Genomic DNA, 19,106 nt, shown 5'->3' on the forward strand with positions numbered 1-19,106 from the left:
AGCAGGACAGCCTTCCACACTGCTGGTGGGAACTAAAACTGGTGCAGCCACCACGGAAGTCAGTGTGTATATTCCTTAAAAACTAAACACAGATGGTATAACCTTTCACGTTGGGTGAAATGTTCCGTAATATCTGTTAGGTCCGTTTGATTCATAAAGTCTGTTAGCTCCAGCATTTCTCTGTTTAGTTTTTATCTGGATGGCGCATGCATTGTTGAGGTGGGGTAATAAAGTCTCCCACTATCCATGTGTCAGAGTTGATGTGTAATGTAAGCTGTAGTAGTGTTTCCTTTACAAACTTAGGTGTCCTTGCATTTGGGGAACAGACGTTAAGAACTAAAAGATCATCTTGGTAGATCTTTCCTTTGATGAGTATGAAGTGTCCTTCCCCATCTCTTCTGGCTATTAGAATGGCTACACCATCCAACCTTTTACCGAGGTATTATCTATCATTGATGTTCAGGTGTGTTTCTTGTATGTAGCTGAAGGATGGATCCTGTTTTTGCATTCATTCTGTTAAGTCTGTGTCTTTTTATTAGAGAATTGAGTCCATTGATCTTGAGGAAGATCAATGACCAGTGATTGCTAATTCTTGTTATTTTTGTGGTGGTAGTGGTGGCGATGGTGGGGAGAAAGTGAGAGAGAGAGGGAGAAGGAACGGAGATTGAGTGAGAGAGAGAGAGAGAGAGAGAGAGAGAGAGAGAGAGAGAGAGAGAGAGAGTGTGTGTGTCCCTTCTTTTGCTTGTGCTGGTGAATAGGTGTGATTCCTCAGGGACTGTGTAAAGGTGAGAGAGTGAGCAAGACAGACAGTCAGCCTGCTCTCACAAAGTTATCTCCCTATGAATTCTATCAGCCAAATGGGGTAATTTCAAACCAGTTCTAATAAATTCAGTTAACTCTTATTTGCAAAGCCGAGTTAGATCCCCTTAACCCTGACTCTCATGTAACATGACACACTCACAGTTAAGGGAAGCTTCAGTCTCTCACATAAGCACACTCTTACTACTTTGCTGCTAGCAGCCTGGAGTAGCCCCAGCAAATATGAACCTCCAAAAATATTACAAAGGCAAAAGCACAAATGCCAACATGACTAACACGGACATGTTTCTGTAGAAAAAGGGGAGCTTTTATTCTACTACTATATTTCTGAAAATCAGCAAATACAGATGTTTCTGTCGTCCTCTGATACACTGGTCACCTCTACTAGTATTCCAGTTAGAAATGTTTTGGTATGTAAGAAACAAAATAGGGAGCTGGCAAGATAGGGTTTTTAAAGCACTTGCCATGGAACCCGATGATCTAATCAGAGTTCAACCAAGTCACATAAAGGTGGGAGGAGAGAACCAACTCCATAAAGTTCTCCTCTGACCTTTGACCTCCATACATGTGCCAGGGCAAGCATGTGTTCCCACATGTACACATCACGCGTACATATGCATCATAATCATAATCAATAACATCTCATTTTAAAAGAAACAAAAAATAATTAGTTAGCAGAAAAGCTGAGGAGGAAGTATTCTTCTCTATTTGTAGAGAGTATTCTGACAGCCTTAGGTCAGTGGCTGTTTTGATTAATTGTGATGTTCAACTCCGCTGCATGGAGAAATAACTATAGAATTAGTACAGCACACTCCTGGATGCATCTAAAACCGTACATCTAGGGAGGGCTGACATGTGAGAAGCACTTAAGGAGGAAAGGCCTGCCCTGATAGTGCCACTACCCCAGTAGCCTGGGAACACAGGTAGATAGAAGGAAGGGAAAGTAAGCCAGCTCATTCATGCTCCAATTTTCTGAGCAACTATCTATTGCTGCTTTGGAATCAGAGCCCACCTTCCTCAGTCTTACAGCATAGACTCCCAACATCCAAGGAGCTTCTAAGCCTTCAGTCTCAGACTGGAAGTGCATCAATGCCCCACCCCAACCCCAACAGTTCTGAGACTTCTAGCTTCCAGAACTGAGCAGCTGTCAGGTACTCTGCCTTTCTAGAATACCAGAAGCCACAACTGAACTACCTACCTCCAATCATGAAAGCCAGTCCTACACACTCATTGGTTCTGCGCCCCCCCCAACACTGATTCAAATATATCCCAATGACTCTAATACGTATTGACTTTTCTTTCATGGTAACTAATGGCAACTCATGTCACGATATCATGTTTGCATTAAGAGGTAGTAAGCACCGTTACCAGTTCCAAGGATAGCTCAGAATGTTTTGTGGGGTTTGGCTCTCAATAGAGACTGCAAGAAAAAAAAAGGAAATTGAAAATATCTCCCGGGACCCCACTAAGCAGAGTGCACATCAGTTTATGCTTTCAGCTACTCATCAGCCTTTCAAATCTATTTCACATAACAAGTTTGCCTCTTCCCTAGAGAAGGCAATTCTAAAGCCTCATCTGACTAATTATAAAAACTAACTCCAAAACAGAGACCTTTGGAAGAAAACAAACCTTCTTGTGGTGTCTGGTGTGTGCATCGCTGTGAGCCACTCATCTACAGTCCATAAGACTTAATAAACAACGCAGGAAAACACGACTTCAGTAACCACTCACACGCAAAAGCAGAGGACTAGAAACCTACGGGGACGCTTGTCCGCAGTACACAGCAATGCCCACAGGGGTGACTTCGCTTCCTTGCTCCGCCTATCTGGGTACCCCACCTCAGCCATCCAAGAAGCCCTTGCATCACTGTCATTCGCATCCCTAATTCTAACCTTTGTCCAGTACCATTCTTGCCTTTACATGAGATTGGTATTGATATGTATGCTTTGGGGGAACGGTAAATCTTGTATGTCCACACGTGTATTCATACACTGCTAACGTAATTAGGAGGGCTTGTGTGTTAACTTAGGGGCTGAATAGATAATATCTGCTTAGCTGCTTTAGCCATTAGATATGTGTGGTTTTTAAAATTAAATTTATTAAAATTGAATTTACTCATCAATTTATCAGGAAATCCTTTCCCAAGTGTTCACCAGCTCCTTGTAAATACAACCTATTATGTTTCAGAGTCACACAATGGCCTGTCCAGTTCTATTTGCTTGTTCCAAATCCATACAAACTAAAACATTTTATCTGCTAGTCACCCCGTAACTAACTATAGGCTGATAGCCATGAAATCTTGTCAACACATGAAAGCTAGCTTTCCATCATTAAATCTCCAATTTCTGGGATAGGAACTATGATATAAAAGAAAAGCAGTTTGTAGTTAGACCAATATACATCCTACATTAACCCCACACACACAGAAGTCACCAGAGATCCTAAGGCCATTAGCTGCATGGATTGCCTGTCTGTGGGTAAGCTGTGGTGGAAAGCAGGTCGTAGGAAGCTTATAGGCTCTCTGAACAACCACCTGAATCAAGGATGATGCACAGTTCGTACATTTATTGACCTGTTACTCTTCAAAACAGCCTCTAAAAGCTGTTAGGATTCCTAAGGGTTTTAAAAAGAAAGGGGTGTAATTATAATCTCCTTTCTTCTACTCTGAGATTTCACCCTAAATTCATATTCCATAAGATGCACTGTCCCCAACTGAGTAGCTAAAGACTTCTGAAGAAAACAAAAAAAATTCCAGGTGGTTAAAAAAAACAATGGGACTATTTGGAAGACTAAAGTACATTGAATTTGTGCCATTTGAAACTGGAAAATTTGGAAAGGCTCAGAGCTAAGTTTGACTCATCAAAAGTTCCCAGAATAGGAAGATTCTTTCTTATCTTTATGTGCAGCGCTATCAGTCTCTAAACGCAAACCTGACACTCCTGACACCATATCAAAGTATGAAAAACTAGACTCTGCTTTACTAACTCCTAAAACAATTGTTGAGTTAAACAGAAATGTATTACATATTTATGATAAGCTACAAGAAAACCACCTCAGTGAACTCATTTCCGATGGCAATGTAGTTCGTTGTTACAGACACTGAGCTTAGGTATTAAGCTGGAAACTTTATAAAACCAGAACAATGTAGCACTGACTTTAGGAGAACAAGGCAAAGAAGGCTTATCCCCGAGGAGACTGCTGGGAAATCATGGCAGTGGTGTTCAATTGTAAAGCTTCAGGACTCCATAAAAATTAGTATTCTCATCTCTAACACAAGGAAATCCAAGTTGTTTTTCAGTAAAACCAGCATGCTTAAATATGTTATACTGTGTAGCAACTATCATGCAATATAAGTAACAAAATATTTAGAAGGATAAACTTAAATACAACTCTAAAATTAAATTGGCAATACAATAAGAAAGAGTATATTAGACAGAAAGAAAAAGACTCTAACCACTTTGTCCTCCTGGTGTGAATATCCACGAAAGCAAGTTTAAAGACAGAAAAGACAAAACAAAAAAAAGAAATAATTAATTCCATACTTAAATAAGAACAGCTTTTAAGAGTTTCTTAGTGAAACAGAAGTACAGAAAATGTTTACACTTTGATTCAATTATAAAATTTCAACTTTATATTTAGGAGGGAAATTTTCCCATTCATTTCATTGAATTCAAGTAAAAGCATGCCAAAGATTAGAATACACTGAGATGTAAACAACATAATTTCCATAAGAGCAATTAAATACCTAAATATCATAAAAGAGAAAAATGCCTTTTTCACAATTAAACCTTAACTAGATACTGAACTCAAAAAATTTGAAAAAAGTTTAGAACTAAAACATTTACATATAAAAATGATAAAAACACCGCATTGTTGTTCAATTCATCAACTACTATAAAAATTAGACAAAATGAAATATTACATGAATTATGCATATTTGTCTCACAAATTATTTGTTATTAATTTAGATTTCCTATAAATTTTACATAAATGAAAAGAAAAATAAGTCATTAACAATAAAATAATATTTATTATAATTGGTAATTGTGGATCATAATCCCAATATTTTAAATGTATAAACAAAACAAGTAAGATACATATAGTCAAGAGAACCTTAGTTTTCCCTCAAAACTCTCCCTGGATACAGACTTTATTTCCTCCTATATACTGCCAAAACTACCAACATCTCCCTCTACCTTGCTGCTTTTCTACTCTCTGGAGTTAAGCCACCATAATTTTCTCTTCATTCTGTCCTTTTCCAATCAACTGAAAGGCCCCCCTTTCATTCTACCATAATATTCTCTCAGGCCTAGCTTCTTTAAAAAAAAAAAAACCACACAAGGCAATAAAATTCTGTCTCTTTACTTGACGTTTATATTAGTTCTAATTGTCATCTTCAAGAAAACAAAGTGCTGAATTGCAGGAAGGAGCTTTATCTGTATTGATGTGTGTGTGTGTGTGTGTGTGTGTGTGTGTGTGTGTGTGTGTGTGTGAGTGTGTGTGTATATATATGTATGTATATATGTGTGTATGTATTATATATGTGTGTATACAGATATACACAATACATACATATATGTATATATGATACATATATGTGTATGTATAGATGTGTGTATATGTATATATATATTATGTATATATGTGTGTGTGTGTGTGTGTGTGTATACACACACACACACACACACAGAGCTCAATAAAATAGAATTGGGGACCTAGATCTAAGTCCTATAGTTATCTAATATTTTTTTAAAGATGTTAAAACGACACATTGCAGAAAAGACAGCACCTTCAACAAGTGGTTCTAGCAAAACTGGACTTCAATGGCCTAAAAAAAAAAATGGAAGTAGATCTTTATCTTCCACCATGCACACAACTCAGCTCCAATGGGTAAAGACCTCAATGTAAGAACTGATACCCTGGAACTGCTACAAGAAAAAGAAGGAAATGCACGTCACCGTATAGACACTTACAGGAAGGGGCATTATGAATAAGATTGCAGTAGCACAGAAAATAAGACCAATAATCAACAAATTGACACTCATTGATCTAGAAAGTTTCTGTACAGCAAAGGGAAGTGTGAAGTGAGTGAGCAGACAGCCCATGAAAGCGGGGGCCATCTTTGCCAGGCACTCATCTGACAGAAGCAATGTCTAGAATATACAAAGAACTAAAAAAAAGATAACTAAACATTAAGAAAATATACAACTTTACTAAAAATGGGTAATAGAACAGATTAGAAATCAGTTTTTAATTAGAATTGGTTAGGAAACACAGTTTTAAAACTGTTCAACCTCTTTAACCATCAAGACTAAAAATGCTTCAAGACTCCATCTCACCCCAATGAAAATGGCCATCATCAAAAATAAATGCTGGTGTGGAATTGAAGACAGGAAAGAAGGAGGAGGAAGAAGGAAGGAGAAGAAAAAGAAAGATGGAAAAAGAAGGAGGAGGAGGAAGAGGAGGGCCTATAGACCGTGGGAATATAAACCAATGCAGCCACTTTGGAAAGCAGTCCAGGTGTTTCTCAAAAACTAGAAACCCAACTGCCCGTGACCCAGCTACAGCAGTCCTGAGCATATGTGCTCAGAGGACGGCATCTCCTACCACAAAGACACTTGCACATCCATGTTCAGAGCCACTGTACTCACAAAGGCGAGGAAACAGAAGCAACTGAGATGTCCATCAACAGATGAATGGATGTTAAAGGCAGTGCATATACACACCGTACTGCTGCTCAGTTGTAAATAAAAATGAAATGAATGAAACTCAAAAAAATATGTACATACGGAGTGGGGTAACTAAGGCCCAGGAGACAAACACAGTTGCCTTCCCTCATATGCAGATCCTGGCTTCAAGATGTCTGTGTCTTTAACTTGTAGCACACGTAGAAGCCAAAAAACTAGAAAGGGATCTTGACACACTACAGCTTCCACAATTAGATGTTTTTTAGGAGAAGGATGCCAAGGCAAAGGGTGGGTTCAAAAGGATGTGGAGATTAAGTGAAATTGGGGTGTATTATGTGAAATTCACAAAGAATAAATAAAAAGTTAAAATTAAAAAGGGGGGTTAGGGGGAGAGGATACATTAGGGATCGGAAATAATAACTGATAAGCTAACATGAAAGCAGAGAGGTGGCACGCTGAGGGTGGGAAGGCTTAAGCAGGGATTTTCTAATAGAGGGGGAGCTATACCAACGAACAAGTATATAGAAAGCCATATGCATGCCTGTGAGCACATAACACAATTTAAAAATATAGTTGGAGAGGTAATAGAATACTTATAGCATTCAAAAAAAGTAAGGACTGGAGTTTAAATGATTAAGTCGGGTTAACGCATGGGGTGGGGTAGTGCATGGGTTGCGCAAAACTAAAGATGCATTTTTTTTAAAGCTTTATAAAAATATACTAGTTAGTAAGCTAATTCCAAATTAAAGAGTTCAAACAGAAGTATCCTGCACAGGTGGATCATGCCACTGCCAGAAGACTTGGTTTATTAAATAAAAATCATAATTCAAGACACGGTATACTTCTCTACAAGCTATTGCTCAGAGACGCCCCAATGGTCCCCGGAGCGAGATCGGCTATTGCTGTCCCCTTGTTTACACAACTATAACACACGCCGAGATTTTTCTACTGAAGACAAGACACAGCGTGACTACAGAACATAGAGAAACCAATCTCAAACTAACCAAAGCGCGTCTTTTCCGGTTGGCTATCTCTCCTGGTGCCAGAAGGTGCTATGTAGATGCTAGGGATGAAAACATATCACAGGCCTAACCCAGAACTACACCTGCATGCTGCACTACACACTTACTAGGCTAAGTGAGCCCACTGGTGCAACAGTGGCACAACTGTAACGGGTAACTTAACAGCTCTTGGTTATATTAGAGGGCTACTCCATATAAAGAAAGTCCATGCCTGGCAGTGTAATATTGCTCAAAAGTCCATGTCTCGGGGTCAGGGGTATGGTAATAGACCATAGGACAGAACCTGTTATTCTTATTTTGTAAATGGCCATATCATCAAATTGCCTTCTAAATATCTGTTTACAACCGGAGACTGGGGCTGCTCTCAGTCTTTGCAAAAAATCTTTTTTTTTCTTTTTTTTCTTTCTTTCTTTCTTTTTTTTTTTTTTTTGCAGTGAATAGCAGTCAACAGAGACACACAAAACTAGTGAGAATAAGAGTGTTCAACCCTAAATGAAACATCTTTATCAATAACCACCAACACCACTACCAAGGCTCAGCGAACACTGTGGAGTGGGTGGCAGAAAGAATTACTAGCTGGAGGACGGGGAAGAGTGCTGGGAAACACAATCTTTTACTTGCACAGGGACTATACAATCAAGCCAGCCAAAATTCTCACAAAGATAGGGGAGGCAATCTCTAAGTCTCACCCCTCACTGAATAGTTATGGGGGGCTGCCGGAGAGCTGGCTCAGAGGTTAAGAACACTGCCTGCTCTTCCAAAGGTCCTGAGTTCGATTCCCAGCAACCACATGGTGGCTCATGACCATCTATAATGAGATCTGGTGCCCTCTTCTAGCATGCAAGCAGAATACTATATACATAATAAATAATTTTTAAAAGAGTTATTGGCAATTGGGAGTTGCTGAGGAAGAAGAAACTTTTTATATAATGAGTCCTCACTAGTATATTTTCTAAGCCCTAGCAGATGAACCCACATCTTTTAATTTTTGAGAAAGCCTCGTTGTGGGTCATCTGAGGAGAAGCAGGGAGGATGAGGACAAATATATGATCAAGAGTCGTTGTATAAATATATGAAATTCTCTAGGATAAATATTATTAAAAATAAATTAAAATTAAATGTTTAAAAATAATGATGATGTGTATCCCAAAAGGGCATGCCAATGATATGTACACAATACTTTTCTTCCATTCATTCTCTTAGCAGTTAATACACTGACCTATTACATGCCAAGTACATAGAAACACACACTTGAGTAGTCAAGGTGAATTAAAGAGATGCAATCAGTTAACAAAAAAATTTGAAAATACTAGATTAGGGATCTGTATAATCCAGCGTGTCACAAAGGAGTAAGTAGGTGATTCACACAAAATTCCCAAGAAGGACCACAAGGAGATGATGCTTTCATTGACAAAAACAAGTAATTGTTCATCAAGTAGGTCAGGACGTTAGAGTAGGGTCTAGAGGGAAGAATATTCCAGACGGCAGTAGAAGAATGAGCCGAAGCACAGCAGGCACAGACGGAAATAGTTTGAGGGAAGTGTTCGTAGTGCGGCTAGTTTGGGACATAGAGAGCCAAGTGAAGTGCTCCTCAAGTTCTTTGGGGGACAGGCCATGAGGCGCTTGATGCCATAGAAACTTAAGTTGCTGAAGAGCTAAGGAACGGCTATCACGGTGCGCGCATGTCAGAGGCCAGGACTCAAGCAGACAGACCAGTTAGGAGGCCAGAAATGAGCGACACCATTCAGTCAGTCAGTCGCTCACACACGGAGAAACAAACCTGGTGGGGAAGGAGAGCGAAAGAAATCACATCTGAGACCTGGCTAAGAGAAATGACTTAGGTGACAGCATGTAGTGATACTATTTAAAAAGTTAAAATTTTTAGGAGGAAATGTGAGGAGCCGTCCTCCGGCAACAGGAGGGACACAGGAATTCTAGTCAGGAATACGGAAGAATAATTATGAAAACATCATGAGCTGGGCATGGTGGCATTCAGCTTTAATCCCAGCACTCAGGAGGCAGAGACAGGTGGATCTTCCTGAGTTCAAGGCCAGCCTGGTCTACAAAGTGAGTCCTGGACTGCCAGGGCTCTGTTACACAGAGAAACCTTGTCTCGAAAAAAACAAGACAAAAAAATAATAATAATAATTTCAAAAGAGTACAATGTCTTCATTCTTTTTATGGATATTAATTATTTTAAGACAAGTTAAAAATAAGCATTGTTAATATGTTTAAAGTATGATATCATTGTTTATTTGTTTGAGGCTAATCCCTGAAATTAAATTATCTTAATGGGAGTGTCTTAATTATCATATGGCCTCTATTATAATTAGAATGTCTAGTGATGAATACATTAGGAACTGAGGAGCTCAATTTCTCCCAGAGTTTAAAAGCAAGGACATAGAAGATGCAGTTTTCAAATGCAGACCTGACCATAACTTGTCCTACTATGCAACCAGAAGTTTTTCTCTTTAAGGGTTAGAAGTTTATTCAGAGATTTATTGAAGCTTCTTGGTTAGTTTCTAAACTGTTGAAGCGGTAGAAATACTTGGCTTTATTTCATTTAGTAGAAATACATGTATCAGATATTTCAAGAATTGGATGAGTAAGAGAGCACAAATCTTGATGTCATAAGAGAGTAAACGCAGAAGAAACCTTAGAAGCCATTTAGATTAACTCCCTTATTTTACAGATTATTTTTAAAAACTATAAAATTAAGTGTCCCATCTTAAGTTGTTCAATTTAAGCTCATCAATGTAATTCTGAAAATTATCACAGTTGGAATAATCAAGTAGATGGAAATTAATTAGAAACATGGCAATCAATTTTTCCTACCAAAAGATAAAAGAAACAAGTTAAAGCTGTCACACTTTGAAGCTTAAGATAATCCTTATTATAAATTGCCCTTAATGTTTTTCCAATTCAATGTCTTTCACAATTGTTATAAAATACTGTTTCCTAATCTTTTCATGCGATTAAAATCATATGCAATTTTTGCTTGTTAAGGAAAAAACCGTGTAAAGAGAAAATACCCAGAAGCAGAGCTTGCATCACAGCTTGAGTTGGCATGTGCATGTGACTAGCAAACCTTTTGTTATTTCTGTGTCCTCAGTGTACCTCAGGAGACATAACTAACTGCGAAGGATGGCTCCACATGAAAGAGCATCAAAATTAAAATAAACAGATATTTTATTGTGTTCTCTTGGAAGATTACAAAAAGAATTTTAATAGCTTTATAACTAAATACTGAGCTATAAAATATTTGTGTTCTCTATAAGGACTGTCTGACAAGATTCGCTGCTTGATGCTCTCAGCCTAGGATAAGTCAAAGAAATGCACCCAGCAACTGCGGAGAGCAGACGCCTTCCAAATCACGATGCAGCTGAGCATTTACAAAACAAACCTTGAAAACATAGGTTCAACCTTGTTACCGTTAATCTTAGAACTCGGATGGGTTCACCCACTCCAGTCAGTGAATGCTTCTATATAAATTAAAATGTTCATATTACAGCTCTCTTACTTGAATGAAAATTTAGAAATATCAACAGAGAAACCCAGGGGCATCTCACCTGAACTAAAATCTAAATTGCCTTTTCATGTTTTACTTTCCTGCCACTCTAAGATGGGGTAGGAGTAAGGGTAGGGGTAAAGGCAGGGGGTGGAGGGGGGCAGGGGGGGAGGGGGAGGGAGGGGACAGGTAGGGGGCAGGTAGGGGGCAGTGAGAAACATCCTGCCTCTGGCTTCTTTCTTCCTTAATAAACCTTCTCATGCAGCCAAACTACAGACACTTGCAGTTGTTCTCAATATAGCATAGTTTCATGAAGCATTTCAGTGTTTTACTGTACCTAATTGATTAAGTTTTGTTCAGTGAGAAGCTTTCATGCCTTAGAAACTGAGATATCTATTTTCAAGCAATTGAGCTACCATCAAAAGTCACCAGATGCTTCTGTTTCTAGTCTTAGTAACAAGGCTCAGATTTTCCCTCCTGCCTCAACAAGAAGCAGAAAAGCCTGGAAGAATCTCTGTGGTATAGTTTGCTCTTTTGGATTAGAATCACATAAGCTGTCTGCAGTCCTGTTCTGCTTTCCTTGAGCCGTGGTCTTTTTACGTAGCCCAAGCTAGGCTCAAAAGTACAGTCATCCGCCTTGGCCTTCCCAATAACTCGATTTACACAGTGTTCCTCCACATCTGACTGGAAGGATGTCTTTGGCAATGGCTGGCCGTGAAAGAACGGACTCAGGGAGCAGGGTTAAGTGTCTGTGGAGCGCTCCGCCATAAATGGGACAACCATTCACGCTCCCTCTGCGCACGCTCAGAGCTCTGAGGAAGCAAAAGTGTAAGACTGTGAGAGCCAAAGGCTGGAGAGTGCTGGAGTGAAACAGGATTTCTGTTTGTTCGTTTTTTGGTTTTTCGAGACAGGGTTTCTCTGTGTAGCCTTGACTGTACTAGACTCACTCTGTAGACCAGGCTGGCCTCAAACGCGATCCCCCTGCCTCTGCCTTCGAGTGCGGGGAGGAGAATAAGGGGAAAATGGAAGGGAGGGAAGAATGGGAGGATACAAGGGATGGGATAACCATTGAGATGTAACAAGAATAAATTAATAAAGGAGAAAAAAAAATAAAGGCGTGCACCACCACACCTGGCCTGAAACACGATTTCTGAACATTACAAGCACTTGCACCTCACAGCAGCTGTGGAGTTTTGTACGAGACCCACACAAAATCAGCTTAGTGAATATCCCAGAGGCTCCCAGCCCTTGCGGAGGAGTTACTGACCTCTGATGGCTGTTAGGAGAGAACAGGTGTTTTTCCTACAGGTTTAGCTCTTTGTAATGTACCGTGTCCCATTAGAGGGCCACACCTTATGTGCCTACGGGCAGCAGGAAGTACACTCAGTGGGTTATTTGGAAGAATGAGAGAGGAAAAGGGGAGAGAATGAAATGGAGCCTGGAGGGAATTGGAGAGGATTAAATATGATCAAAACACATGCATGCACGTATGAAATCTCAAGTAAGAAATTTAAATGTAATTTTCTATTGTGTTTTTTGAGAAAGAGTTTTTCTGTGTACCCTTAGCTGTCCTGGACTAACTTTGCAGACCAGGCTGGCCTCGAACGCACAGAGATCTGCCTCCCTCTGCTTCCCACGTGTGGGAGGTGTGCGCCACCACTGCCTGGCAAATGCTGTAATTTTTAAGGTGATTAAAATAAGGCAACAGAGGACAATGTTAGAAAAGATAGCCTACGAGATGAGCGCTGTATACCTCAGGCCTACTGCTGTTCAAGAATTTCCACAAAGCAAGGCAGTAAGAGGAAGAAGCGTCGGTAGACACTGAAGACAAACTAAAGACTGAGAGAAAGGCTGGTGGAAAAAGTTTGTAGATATTTTTAATGCAAGAAAAATGAAAAAAATTAAATTAGAATCTGAAGAAGGCCACTAAAACAGAGCCTGCAAGGAATTAGGAGCATATGATCCCTACATCCGAGAAGAAAAAGACATTAAAACGTTAATTTCCTCTTAAGAAGCTACAAAGTTCAACCAATGGAAGCAGAAGAAATAATAAGAATCAAGGTATAATTTAGCAACAGAGAAAATGCAACTAAAAAAGTTGGTTCTTTAGATCAATAAAATTATAAAATACGTAGCGAAATTCAACAGAAAGAAAAGACCTAATTACCAAAATCAGAAATGATGTAGCATCCGCACTGGTTCTATGCATACTCAAAAATAATGGAATACTGTGAAGATCTTTACATCAAGAAGTTCAATAATTTGTGTTAACCTGGACAAATTCTGTGAGAGATATAATTATGAAAACTTACTCACGCAAACAAAAAATAACTATGAATCAACTTAAAAATTGAAAGAATACTTTAAAACCTTCCCAATGAATAAAACTTCATGTCCAGGTAACTTTACAGATGAAGTCTAACAAATATTTTTAATAATTAAAATAATGAAATAGGCAGGTGTCTTGGAACAGCACAAGTCACAGAACTCACTTGCTCTGCACATGGGTCAGACATCAAAAGTGAGGCAACATCAGCTCTATGCAAACTCTTCTGAGACAGAAAGCGAGTCTAACCCATTCCACTAGGCCAGTGTGACACCAAGCACAAAAGCAAGGAAAGACATCTGCAAACCAAACTCATTAATATATAAAATAAATTACCTATCATGACCAAATGGAGTTTGTTCCAAGAATACAGAGTTGGTTTCAATAAACATCACCATATTTTAAAAAGGAAAAGCAAAAATTAATGTCAGTAGATGGCCAAAAGCATCTGTCAAAGTCCAATGCCTATTTAAGATCTTTAAAAAATAATTCTTAGCAAATTTGTAATTGATGGCACCTATAAAAAATTATAGGTAACATTATATCTATATTGAAAGACTGACTACGTTCCTTTAAGACTGAGGATGTTCCTCAGTCTTAGACCTAGGGGAGGGGAGTAAGGTGAAAGTGGGAGGGAGGGAGGAACTGGAGGATAAAAGTGATGGGATAACGATTGAATTAATTTAATTAATTTTTTAAAAAGACTAAGGATGTTTGCTTATATCAGTCTTATTTAAAATAGTACCCAACAATTCGTATCTACGTATATACACACTCACACATGCACACATGCACACACACATGCACACACACATGCACACACACATATGCACATACATGAACGCACAAACCATCACCAAATAATCCAATAAAGGATTGGTTATGGGCAAACAAAACATTGAGAGAAAAATACAGTAAGAAAATGAAGACATGAAATCACACAGAAGAACTAGTTTCCACAATTATTCCCAAATAATTGTGCATAAAGATTAACTCTGTATGTAAGAACTAAGTAACTAGTTTTGTGATAAGATATTAATTAGGAAATAAATTCAAAAGAACTTGGTGAAAAGAACATTTATCATAGTGGTTTTGGTAACCGAGCAAAGTTTCCTATGAGTGAATAAAGCCTAACAAGAGATCTTCAAGTTTCATAGCTGAATGCTATTTCCTAAGTATGAACACAGAAACAAAGATAGGTCTAGCTTCCAAAGCTATAAAAGAAAAAACAAATCTCAGACCTGGAATGGGCCAGTTTAAAACATTCAAGGGAAAAAAATAATCTACAAAGTTTGTGAAAGCATGGTAGTAATAGAGAAAGCTGCTCCGGAACTCTGACACTGTCAGCTGTGCGGCTCTAAGAATCAAGCTTAGCCTCTCTGGCTCAGAGGTTTGTCATCCATTTAAAGATCATATCTATCTCAAATGTGTTCACTGTGAGTGACAGGCAAAGACCCTATGACTCTAATCAAATCATAAGCAGAAAACTAATTTATCTAAGAGGAGAACTACACAGGCGTTTGCTGTTGGTTAATCTGGGAAGTAATCTGAGTTATCTGTTCCACCGTGTTCGCAGTGAGCTTAAGTACTAGAAAGAGCTCATGCCGGTGCTGTACCTTGTTTGAGCGCAGTGACACGCGACCTCCACAGCGAGCGCAGAACTTCGTTTGGCAATATGAACAGTTATGGCCACATCCATCTGCAAACTTTGTCTTGTGGCAGATCCCACAGGTTGGAGCATCGCCCTTCTGTTCCTGCTGCTGTTGGGATTCTTCCCCCATCTTCTTTACTTGTTCCTTGTACATTTCAAATTGTTGATGAAGCTTTCTGCAGAAAAAGAAAAGGGTTTTAAAGACTGGTTTTCGAATGACCAAAAAAAAAAAATCACAATCTGTGGACATAATTTTATATTTACCAAAATATACAGGATGAAAATAAAACAGTATAAAATTTAATTTTATAACTATAGAATAATATCTCGCTCACACAGCATATTATATCATAAAAGTGTTGAAATTAGTTCTTTGAAATATGTATTACTTATAAAAAGCAACTGATTGTATGTGTGGACCATTTCCTTGACTACTAAGCTAAACTTCTACCTACTATTATTTTTCAACAGTTTAGCTTCAGAAATATAGGAAGCCAAAAATTTACACAAAGAAGCCATAACTTATTATTTTAAAACCAATGAGACACAGTCTCAGCTGGAGTTAATGAAAGAATCTACACAGAGATAAATGCATCTATTCGATAGTCAGAACACAACTGTAAAAAGAAAATATTGTGAACTAGTATCAGCCTAACAAATGGAGTTGTGCAAATAAAAGTAAAGCCAGGTACACTTTAGAATTGAACACTAGTGCCTGGGGAGCTGTCTCAGCAGTTAAGGACGCTTGCTACTCGGACAGAACCAGAGCTTGGTTCCAAGCCCCCACACTGGGTGTCTCAGAATGGCCTGTAACTCCAGCCCAGGAACTCTGACACCCTCTCCTGACCTCTTGGACACATAACACATTTGCTCATACACACACACACACACACACACACACACACACACACAAATAAATAATAAAATTAATCAAAAAGAAAACTAGGTTAAGAGAAAAGCCATCTAGAAAGTTGGTTTTTTTACTATTATTATACTTTTCTGTTGTATTTATGAAGACAATTTTGTGTTTAATAACTATAACTTAAGGTTTAGAAAACTGAAAATGACAAAAGAATGATAACCTACAAAACCATAACTTATTTCAGCCCATCAGAAGGGAAGTTATCAGGCAAACAATCTAAATCCACGGAACACCAAATCTAATTGGTTCATCCTTGGCAATAACATAAAAGTAGTACCAAAGTGATTGATAAAGGGAAATTTTTTAAAAATAATTTTTGTGGGTTGTTTGTTTATGAAACGGCAGCCTCATGTATCCAAGGACAGCCGCGAACTTGGTACATATCAAAGATGACCTGGGCTTCCGACGCTCCGGCTTCACGTCTCCAGTGCTGCAACTACAGGCACACACAACCACCCCCATGCTGCACGGCTCCAGAGAGTGAAGCTAAGGCCTTGCACATCCTGTGTAAACGCTCATCTAAGAAGCTACATCTCCAGACAGACCAGCTAAAACTTTATAAAGTATGCAATGGCAAGGCTGAGCTAGCATGACAGCTTCAGAGAACTAAAGACCCAGACTCAAAGAAAGCTGATAATCACAAGTCCGTCCCCACAACCCTCCACAGTGCTCCGGAAGACTTGAAAGCACAGCCCAGAAAAATAAACTCCTACTTTTGGGGGAGCACCTATGTACAGGCATTTAAAGGTAATCTATAGCTACTGAGATATAAATATCATTTGCTGACCTTGCTAAAACAGGTAAAGCCTTATTTAAGCTTTTACCACTTATGATAAAGGCAACGAGCCATGATAGCTAAGGGCAAGTTTTAAGAAGAAAACCCTTTATCCACAGTGTAGAAAAAAAATCTTGACCCCAGGACCCTACCCAAACACAAACAAAACATTGTTTATCTTTAAGACACAGGACAAAGCTCCTGCCCTCAGACTAGATACAGAACTAGAGATCAAAGAATATTTGTTTCCATGGGTGGGAGAGAAAAAGAACTCATAAGGTCACCCACTCTTAAGGCCCAGGTGACGAGGACCTGTCAAAGCTGGACAATGGAAAACATACACAGAATACCTATTTCCTACAAAGCAGTCAACAGATAATAAGCACCAGCACCAACTGCTTGCAAAGGCATGAGTGCATGGGGAGAGAGAGATGCAGCCCCATGCGGGCGAAGGTGTGTGAGGGCAGCAAAAACACTGAAGCAACTTCCAGGACTCCAGAATCCAGCACAGTAAGTGCGTGCAAAAGCAGCTCACGTCCTCTGAAGAATTTTATGACCATGTTGCCCTAAAGACAATGAGGGCATTATCAAAATCAAACCCAATCTGAATTCTTGATTAGCTTGATGTTTCAATTCTTAACAACAGCCTGATGGAAAGGGTACGCCCACTTTGAGATATAAATATAACTCCAAGACATAGCACAAACAGGTGAACACAGAGAATTAAGTGGCCTCTTGCAAGAAGCATAACAGCCTCACAGATGACATGGTTGTGGGAAGGAGGTGGCTGGGACATGGGAGGAGTGAGGGGGGAAGAGAGTGATCTATTTTAATTAGTGTTTTAATTATTACGATAAAGAATATATTTAAATGGGTGCACATCATTCATGAACAAATGGTTATCTTATGTATAACAGATAATGGTCTCTTATCGAAAGAAACAAGGAAGACTCCACAGTGGGCTGCCTCTAAGAATCTCTTCAGCATTAAGGAAGGATAGATAGATTGAAAGTAAGGCTTTCACGGAAAGAAGATATTCCATGTCGGGGAAACCCACAAAGCAAAGATCAGAAATCCCTTATATCTGATAAACTACTATGTTGAAAATACAAAGAAAGCTCTTCTAATGAATTTATCAAGAATGTATATGAATTCTAAGTATGCATCACACAACACTGAAGCAGCAAAACACATGAGGCAAATAATAGGAGATGGCTAATGAAACAGTAGGTAAGCATAATGGACTCTGCTAGCTCGCGTCAACAATGTACAGAGCATATAAACAGAAAATCAATATGGGAATAAAGGTCTTGAAGTTCACATTAGATCAAGTGGGACTAAAACAAGTATTATTTCTACAAAAAAAATACAGAATATACATTCATCTCAAGAGTGTGCATGCACAACAGTGCAGGGTAATCCACACGGTGAACTACAAAACGAGGCACAGCAAGTTTAAGAAAACTGGAACCACATAAAATGTTTGTTTGGGTTGTAAGATATGAAATACAAAACAATATAATGGATTTTGAAAAATTAACAAATATGTGAAAGTGAAATAACACGTTCATTGTTGACTCATTGTTCATTGTTATAAAAAAGAAAAAACTCTGATAATGACCTACAAAGTCTGGAATCGACAGTCGCCTGCCAAATTACAAAGCTTCAACCAATGGTGAACTCCATATAAAGGTACTTTCATGAAATTATAATATAGCCTAGGTATACAGTAGACTACATTGTTTGGGTTTGTGTCATTATACTGTATACTTGTAGAGTGATGAAGTCATCGAATCCTAACATATCCCCACTGTTAAGTGACATACAACTGTGTAAGAACCAAGTCAACATCCTTAATCCCAGGTGTTATATACTATTTCTTTTGTCTCCTCCTAAAGTGATCCTTTCTCTTAAACCTTTACATCCATCATAATGCATCCCATGACATGTTCTTTCTGGCTTAGATGCATCTTTCTCTCTCTAGTCCTATATCTCTCTATGTATCTTCTATCTATCATCTATCTATCTATCTATCTATCTATCTATCTATCTATCTATCTATCTATCTGCCTGCCTGCCTACCTCTATATATAGCCCAAACTAACGAAGAACTCAAGATCTTCCTTCTCAGACTCACAAGAGAGGATTACAGGTGTGTGCTATCATGCCTAACAGAATAAAGTCTCTCCAGCCTGAAATCATGCCTGAACCACAGCAGTGAGAGCATCAAAGCCTAACCACTAGAACCAAAACACTAGCGTTTTACTGGTTTCTGATGAAGTTCATCCAAGTGGACTCATATCAAGTGCTTTGGATTTGACTTTCTATGTTTCCTGGTATTTTAAGGAATGCCATAGATAGCTTTCACATAATTCTTTATAAGCTTAAACACAGCA

The 19,106-nt window shown here is 38.7% G+C and overlaps 1 protein-coding gene across 32 annotated transcripts in view; it reads right to left on the bottom strand.

Moving 5' to 3' along the window:
* The window catches only part of RIMS2 (regulating synaptic membrane exocytosis 2), a 458,924-nt gene that overhangs the window by 350,376 nt on the left and 89,442 nt on the right, over positions 1 to 19,106 (bottom strand). For 20 of the 32 annotated variants that reach the window (XM_084751252.1, XM_084751250.1, XM_084751257.1 and 17 more), the window contains 2 exons: positions 14,979 to 15,189; positions 4,274 to 4,285 (listed from right to left, as the gene is read on the bottom strand). In XM_084751252.1, coding sequence (XP_084607378.1) covers positions 4,274 to 4,285; positions 14,979 to 15,189 — 223 coding nt within the window. The remainder of the gene's footprint in view (positions 1 to 4,273; positions 4,286 to 14,978; positions 15,190 to 19,106) is intronic. The other 12 variants (XM_084751253.1, XM_084751276.1, XM_084751254.1 and 9 more) reach the window with 1 other exon arrangement.

Source organism: Acomys minous, assembly GCF_964271855.1.
Source record: "Acomys minous genome assembly, chromosome: 12".
In the NCBI taxonomy this organism is placed as follows: domain Eukaryota; kingdom Metazoa; phylum Chordata; class Mammalia; order Rodentia; family Muridae; genus Acomys; species Acomys minous.